The following is an 8,674-nucleotide window of genomic DNA, read 5'->3' on the forward strand; positions in this document are numbered from 1 at the left end:
GGGACTTGAATCGAATTGGTACCCTGTTGCTGTGTGAAAATTATGTAAATCTTAATTATGTTGAATTGGTTCGCAGTGCTCTTCGGATCTACTCTTTCTACTTCTTCGTATATTCATTCTACTAATTTTTGATATTGAAACTCCAAATAAAAAATCTTAATTTACCCACTTAAAAATAATTGTAATATATAGTGGAACTATATGTAACCTTGTTCTGTATTTTCCAGGTCTCCTGTAAGTGTGTCATCATACTTTCATGATTTAAAAAACTAAACATATATTTAAGGAGATTTGCCTCAAGCGCCTCCTTGTATATAGTGCTTCTACTGCCCCACACTCACCCCACGTGATGGTCCGAAACGCCCTGGCTCTGGCCAACACCCACCCCACGTGATGGTCCGAAACGCCCCGGTCCTGGCCAACACCCACCCCACGTGATGGTCCGAAACGCCCCGGCCCTGGGCCAACCACACATCCCCATGGCCTTCCGACAGGCTTTCCACTGCGAAGTTGCTCTCTTTTGCTGTCTTTTGCTTCCTACTGGGTCTGTGTTCACGTCTTCATTCTTCTTTTAGGGCTAATTCAGAGTCTTCTCAAGTCACCATTTAGGATGAGGAACTGTCAACACCCAAGTCCTGTCCAGTGTCACGTTTCAGGTCAAGGACCCCAAACCCCACACCCCTATAGGCATCTTCTTCACGTTTACTGCAAAGGCGCAAATAGCTCATTCACTTTACTTCTGTGATTCCACTTCTTCCCCAAACCAGAATTTTCTTGGGGAAACTTACTTGGACCCTGAGTAGGTGAAACTTTTTATATACAGAGTGAATGGGTATAATTGGAACAAAATCTTCCTGTTCACAGTAGCTCTTCTCCTTACATGACGGTATTTGTTTTCTCTCTTCAGTTATGTCTTGGGTTGGCTAAAAAGTCCATTTGGGTTTTTCTGAAAGATGTATGGAAAAACCTGAATGAACTTTTTGGCCAACCCAACAATATAGGCAAAAAAGATAGGCAGGGTGGTTAGCCATTGGGTTAATAAGCATCTAAAGCCAACCCTTATGGCAGAAAGTGAAGAGGAACTAAAAAGCCTCTTGATGAGAGTGAAAGAGGAGAGCGAAAAAATTGGCTTAAAGCTCAACATTCAGAAAACGAAGATCATGGCATCTGGTCCCAATACTTCATGGGAAATAGATGGGGAAACAGTGGAAACAATATCAGACTTTATTTTCGGGGGCTCCAAAATCAATGCAGATGGTGACTGCAGCCATGAAATTAAAAGACACTTACTCCTTGGAAGGAAAGTTATGACCAACCTAGATAGCATATTCAAAAGCAGAGACATTACTTTGCCAACAAAGGTCCATCTAGTCAAGGCTATGGTTTTTCCAGTGGTCATGTATGGATGTGAGAGTTGGACTGTGAAGAAGGCTGAGGGCCGAAGAATTGATGCTTTTGAACTGTGGTGTTGGAGAAAACTCTTGAGAGTCCCTTGGATTGCAAGGAGATCCAACCAGTCCATTCTGAAGAAGATCAGCCCTGGGATTTCTTTGGAAGGAATGATGCTGAAGCTGAAACTCCAGTACTTTGGCCACCTCATAGGAAGAGTTGACTCACTGGAAAAGACTCTGATGCTGGGAGGGATTGGGGGCAGGAGGAGAAGGGGACGACAGAGGATGAGATGGCTGGATGGCATGACTGACTGGATGGATGTGAGTCTGAGTGAACTCCGGGAGTTGGTGATGGTCAGGGAGGCCTGGCGGGCTGCAATTCATGGGGCCGCAAAGAGTCGGACACGACTGAGTGATTGATCTGATTTGATCTGAAGCCACCTTTGAGCAGATGATACATAGACTGAGGTGGATGTGGTCCAGGTTTCTCACTGTTGGTGAAATATTTATAAGCACAGAAGAGGGGAAGGGTAGGATAAGCCCTTAAGGGTAGGATGAACCTTTAAGGGTAGGTTCAGTTTTTCATTGGAGGAATCATGACTAACTCATGTTTTTGTTGTTCAGTTGGCCAGTTGTGTTCGACTCTTTTGTGACCACATGGACTGTAGGCCAACAAGCTCCTCCACCCATGGGATTTCCCAGGCAAGAACACTGGAGTGGGTTGCCATTTCCTTCTCCAGGGGATCTTCCTGACCCAGGGATTGAACCTGTGTCTCCTGCATTGGTAGGCAGGTTCTTTAGTACTGAGCCACCAGGGAAGCCCAGTAACAAGTTGTTGATCATCATAACGTTTGTGTAGATTGAGTTAGAAAAGTGCTTGCTTTTTTAAGCAAGCAAGGTGACTTTGCTACGTGACTTGGGGATGAAACCCACCGCCAGCTTGCTTAATTCAACCCAGTCCTACAGATGCTCATTGGGTGCTGGCTAGGCCCCCAGGAGGCTCAGTGTGGGCTGTGGTCATCCACCCCAGATGACACACGACAAGCAATGGCCGAAAACTGATTGACAACCAGGATGCTGAACACTTCAGCCTCTGCTCAACACGTCTCTCCTCTCCTGCTCTGGACTCAGAGTGAGCTTTAAGAGCCCTGTATGTCCATTGAGAGGTGAATGAAGTTGTGGAATATGTGTGTGTGTGTAATGGATATTACTCAGCAATAACGGGAGCACATTGATTCACTTCTAGTGGAGTGACTGAACCTAGAGCCTATTACACAGAGTGAAGTGAGTCAGAAAGAGACAAGTATCACATATTAATAGATGTATATGGAATCTAGAAAGATGGAACTGATGAACCTATTTGGAGGGCAGGAATAGAGATGCAGATGGAGAGAACAGGCTTGTGGACACAGCGGGGCAAGGAGAGAGTGGGATGATTTGAGAGAATAGCACTGAAACATACACATTAACGTATGTAAAACAGAGAGCCAGTGGGAGTTTGACGTAAGACGCGAGGAGCTCAACCCAGTGCTCCCTAAGGGGTGGGAGGTGGGAGGGAGGGGACATGTGTATACATATGGTCGATTCCTATTGATGTATGGCAGAAGCCACCACAACATTGTAAAGCAATTATCCTCCAAATAAAACAAACAAAGAGCCCTTCAGCGTCCGCGTCTCTCCTCAAGCTTTCAGAGGCTGCTGGGGCCCCTCTGCTTTAGGAGTTTATCTGGCCTGAGTAAAAATGAATGAGGGAAAGAGCAAATAATTGCACGCACACATGGGTGAAGGGAAATCTCTTCCTTCAACAGACTCCTACCAGTAAACGCTGAAGGCTGAAATGAGACCACTGCGTGTGTTTTGACTCGGGAGGGCGTTGGGGTGGGAGCTGAGGAGGTGTGCCGGGATGAGCAGCCGCATATTAGGACAGTCTTAGGACGTCTCCCAGCAAAGAACTCGCTGACCGATTGCAAGGCCCATGGTCCGTGTAACATGGAGACACCTGTCAGGTGCCCATGACAGGGCTGGGACAGGCAGATGTGGTGTGTCCCCTAGCAGGAAGCACGGAGAACGTCACAGGGCCTTTATTTTTTTTTAAAGAGTCCCCCCCCCACCACAATGTGGACCATTTTTAAAGTCCTTACTGAATTTCTTACAGTATTTCTTCTGTCTTACGTTTTTCACTTTTGTCTGAGAGGCATGTGGGATCTTAGCTCCCCGACTGGGGATGGAACACGCGCCCCCTGCGATGAAAGGCGAAGTCCTAACCACTGGGCCACCGGGGAAGCCCCAGCATCTTGACTGGTTCAGGAAGCTTTACTGAGATATCACTGACATGGAAAATATGTGAGTGTGAGGTGTATAGCATGGTACTTTGATGCAGGAATAGACTGTGAAATTATTACCACAGGAAGGCTGACACCTCCATCGCCTCAGAGAATTAACTTTTCTCCCAGCTGGTGGTGACAGCATGGAAGATGTATTCTCTCACTGACTTTCTAGGATAAGGTGAGTGTATAGTGCAGCACTGGTAGGTACCGGCCCCAGGCGGTGCATCAGATCCTCAGAACTTACTCATTTTATAACTGGAACTCAGTGCCCTTTGACCAACATCTCCTCATTCCCCTGACCTCCCGGCCCCTGGAAACCACTATCTCACTCTCTGCTCCTGAGTTCAGCTTCTTCAGGTTCCACGCACAGAAGCTGTCACACAGTACTTGTCTTTCTCTGTGCAGTTTATCTCAATTAGCATAGTGCTCTTGAGGTTTATCCATGGTGCTGCAAATGGCATGATTTCATTCTTTTTTATGGCTATGTAATATTCCATCACTGGAGAAGGAAATGGAAACCCACTCCAGTATTCTTGCTTGAAGAATCCCCATGGACAGAGGAGCCTGACGAGCTACAGCCCATGAGGTCGCAGAGTTGGATATGACTGAGCAACTAAGCACAGCACAGCACTGACTTCAACAGTAGCAACTTCTAGTTATAAAGTAAGTAAGTCACAGATATGTAATGTACAACATGATTCAGTAGTTAAGTATACTGTGTCACATGCTGAAAAGTGGTAAGAGAATCAATCTTCAAAGGTTTCAACACAAGAAAAAAGTTCCATCAGTACAGTACTGTGTGGAAGTGGGTAGATGTTAACTAGATTTATTGAACTCATCCTCTGTAATGTATACAAATATTCAATCATAATGTAAGTCCTGAAGTGATATAATGTCACACTTATTATACTTTAATAAAAATAGTCACTCAATACTTAAAGAAGAGAATTAGTTATTATTGAAGGCATCTACTGGATATTTATCACATTAAGCATTATTTCTATTGATTCCAGAGCAGATCCTAGGAGTTTTAGGATCCCTTAGGAGCAGAAGAAAGGGGGAAACAGTGGGAAAACATGAACCCAAGACATCAGAAGTCTGTATCAACCACAGACGAAACTCTAAAACAACAGTGAGATAAAAAGAAAAAGTAGAATTCAGTATGTAAACGATGACAAAGGTGACCACCAGCATCAGGATGGTGTGGGCGGCTCTGGTCTCTGGGGGGCATCTGTGGTGTCCAGTGGGGGTGTGAATATACTGCACCCTCTGGCGGTGTCTGAGCAGGAGAAGCACCATGGAGCCACTGGACCAGACCATGAGGGTAAGAAACACGACATCCGAGACAGACCACAGGTAGAAAAAGCCTGCATTAGTAGCTAAGGGTGAACAGAACCACTTGCCCCAAGTATCAGTATAGTTGTGTGTATCCCAAGGACCAGTGATTTTCAGAGGAACAAGGATGTACATCAAGAGACTGAACACCCAGCAGGTGCAGCAGGAAGGACCAATGACCTTGGGGGCCCTTCCTCTGAGCATCACCCACTCCGCTCTCCTGGGGATGAGAGTGAAGGACTGATAGGTGCTCAGGACGCAGGTGGAGCACAGGGTGGTGCTGCGAGCCACCCTCTGTACGTAATACACAAGCTTACACCCAAGACCCGACAGGGGCTTCCTTGACACAAAAGCTGCCATTGTGTGGGGAACCCCAGGGGAGAGAAGAACCAGGAGGTTGGCCACAGCCAAATGTGGCAGAACCATCTGTGTGGGTCTCTGCTTGTGGCCCAGTAAGACTGGAGAGATGCTGCGGGAGAAAAGGATGGCATTGCCCAGAGCCCCAACCACCACCTGGAACAGAAAGATGGTTTTCACAGTGGCCTCCCCTGCATTTCTCAGGGCATCTTTATGAACAGACATGGAGAAGACGTCAGAGTGGCCTGGAGTAGAAAGGGGGCTGAGCTGGTGTCAACATCAGGAGGCGTCCCCCAGAACCAACACTGGGAAAGAATTCCTTTCTCCTCTTCTGAGAAGGGAGACACGGTCATGCTCCACAGGAGGGGCTCAACCTGAAGAACACATGCATGATACCGGTTACACTTTTCACTCTGCTGCTGCTGCTGCTAAGTCACTTCAGTCGTGTCCAACTCTGTGCGACCCCATAGACAGCAGCCCGTCAGGCTCTGCCGCCCTTGGGATTCTCCAGGCAAGAACACTGGAGTGGGTTGCCATTTCCTTCTCCAATGCATGAAAGTGGAAAGTGAAAGTGAAGTTGCTCAGTCATATCGGACTCTCAGTGACCCCATGGACTGCAGCCTACCAGGCTCCTCCATCCATGGGATTTTCCAGGCAAGGGTACTGGAGTGGGGTGCCATTGCCTTCTCCGTTTCACTCTGATTATATTTAATTCTATTGTTTTGGCATTTCCTTATTCTCCACCAGCAGGTCAGGTCCATGAAGTTAAGAACCACATCACTTGTTCAGTAACATGGTGTGATGCATAATAGATGTTGCAAAATCTGTACTAAGTGTATGATGATGTGACAGGAGACAGACTAGCAGATACACTAACCCCTTAGAGACATTCCTGCGTATTGTAGGCATGTATTAAGAAAGAAATGGAAAATGCACAATGCCGGTGAGCTTTAAGACTGCACAACTAATTTAAACACAGTTGCAGGAGAGTGAGTTATTCACACTTGAAACTCATATTTCATCAGAATTACCACACACAGTATAACTTAAAAAATCAGCTGTGGACCTGCACTTTCTAGATCCTCGTGTGAGGAGCTTGGGAGTCACCTCTATGTCCTAAAAACAAGGAAAACACCGAATAGACTAAAAATTCTTGGATCAGTAAGAGAGGTGAGAGACAGGGGAATCACTGCCTCCACTAGGGAAGAGACAGTGGGGGAAGAGAAGGAATCAAAACATATTGGAGCAGAGATTCCTGAGCAGAAAGCCCTCGGGAAGAAGCCCTGGGTAGGAAATCCTTCGTCGTAACGATGGATCGATGGGGATTCAGTGTGTAGGAGTCTGACAGTTAGAACCTCCAGGAGGACCACTCATCCCACAGTCCTGTGAGTCTGGTGATATTTCCCTCAGTTGATATCAGAGAGAAATCCATCCCCTTCTGCTTCCACTACTGGGAGAGGAAAGCAAACATTTTCAAATACATCAGAGCACTGGGTTCTTCTTAACTGAATCTGCTTTCCTGGGAAGGTAGTTACCTAGAGCCTAACCAGCAGGGTTTGCACAGAGCCTGACTCACCTGGGAAGGGAAATCTCCAGCTCCCACCCACTCCAGCTGTGCCGTCCCACCCAAGGGTGAGAAAAACATGGAGAAACAGGGGGTTCACAGTCCAGAGGCACAGGCTCAGGGACCGACTGAGACCTCATCGTAAGAGGTGGAACCTCCCTTCTCCCCGAGGGAGGAGACAGAGGGGCCCCCGGGCTGGACAGTTGGTGTTCATCGAGTGGAGTAAAACTGAAGGTTTATTCTCACGCACACACTCCAAGGACAAAGCTAGTGGCAGAAGCTGAGTCCTGCTGGGGTAAAGAGATACTGTGCCCACGCCTGAGGTCAAGGAAGACTTCCCTGTCTGTACAAGAGCAGGAAAGCTTCCCAGGGGCCGAAAAGGGAGGAGGGCCCCACCCCATAATAAGGGTGGACATGCACCCACAGGCCTCTGCGGTGGGATCCTTCTTAGCAAAACGTTGCCCATGCATGTTGCAGAGGGTTCAGGAATCAGTCAGGTGTCAAGAAAGAGACAAGGTAATTGGCCAAAGGGAAACAAAGACAATATTTTAAGTATATATTATGAAATTGTACAGTAACCACAGCAATTATTTAGAATTTAGACCAACAGAAGTTTGGTTCATTTGTTTTTGTGGAGTTTTTAAAGACCTACTGACAAATGTCCTTTTTGCTGGTAAAAACCATCATTTGGTAATCTCAGAAATCATTCCTTCTTTCAAAGAGAAAAATTCCACTATAGTTGAATCCCATTTTCTCTGAGTGAAATCCCATCATATAGACCAAAGATCAGCAAACTTTTTCTGTAAAGGGACAGATAGTGGTATTTTAGGTTTCGTAGGTCCAGATGCAACTGAGCAACTCCATGTCTTTATGCAGCTGGGAAGGCAGCCACGGACAATATATTAACAGGTGAGCATAGCTGTGTTCACAATGAAACTGGATTTCTAAAAACACATGGCGTATGTGCACACCACCATTCACAGCAGCATCGTTCACAGTAACCAGTAAGTGGAAACAGCCCAAAGGTCCATCAGTAGATGAGTGGATAGGCAAAATGTCATCCTATATCGCACAGGAATAGTATTCAGCTGTGAAAAGGAAATACGTAGCATATTTGATATATGCTACAACACACATGCACCTTGAAAACATGCTTAATGAAGCAAGTCAGGCACAGATGGCAAAACAGAATATGATTCCACTTATAATAGTTACTTGGAGTAGGCAAACTCATTGAACCCAAAAGCAGAACCCCTCAGCTCTACTGAGGGGAAGAAGGTTGTTTAATGAGTAGCAAGTGTCTGTTGGGATGATGAAGTTTTGGGAATAGATGGTGGTGATAGTTATACATGGGCTTCCTGGTGGCTCAGATGGTAAAGAGTCTGCCCGCAATGCAGGAGACCCAGGTTCAATCCCTGGGTTGGGAAGATCCCGTGGAGAAGGAAATGGCAACCACTCCATTGTATTCTTGCCTGGAGAACTGCATGGACCGAGGAGCCTGGTGGGCTGCAGTCCAGTGGGGTCACAAAGAGTTGGACATGACTGATGGACTAAAGCTAAAGGTCAGACAAAGACCTGGAAGGATGGTCCTAAATGAGGGGTTTCCATCACCCCTTCCTGTGCTCCTCATTCAGGACACCCACACCCTTTCTCTGGGTGGATTTCGCCCCACTTCTGTCTTAAATTCTTCTCCGTGTGCT

The 8,674-nt window shown here is 46.6% G+C and overlaps 1 protein-coding gene across 1 annotated transcript; it reads right to left on the bottom strand.

The window, feature by feature from the left end:
* Positions 1-4,705: 4,705 nt before the first annotated feature.
* Positions 4,706-5,635, bottom strand: LOC147354592 (vomeronasal type-1 receptor 4-like). The gene has a single exon (XM_086349755.1). The coding sequence runs from the start codon at positions 5,633-5,635 to the stop codon at positions 4,706-4,708; it is 930 nt and encodes a 309-aa protein (XP_086205881.1).
* Positions 5,636-8,674: the final 3,039 nt, after the last annotated feature.

The sequence above is a fragment of the Bos grunniens genome, chromosome 18, assembly GCF_055505025.1.
Source record: "Bos grunniens cultivar Pamir isolate PY7600 chromosome 18, Bosgru_T2T1.0, whole genome shotgun sequence".
NCBI classification, from domain to species: domain Eukaryota; kingdom Metazoa; phylum Chordata; class Mammalia; order Artiodactyla; family Bovidae; genus Bos; species Bos grunniens.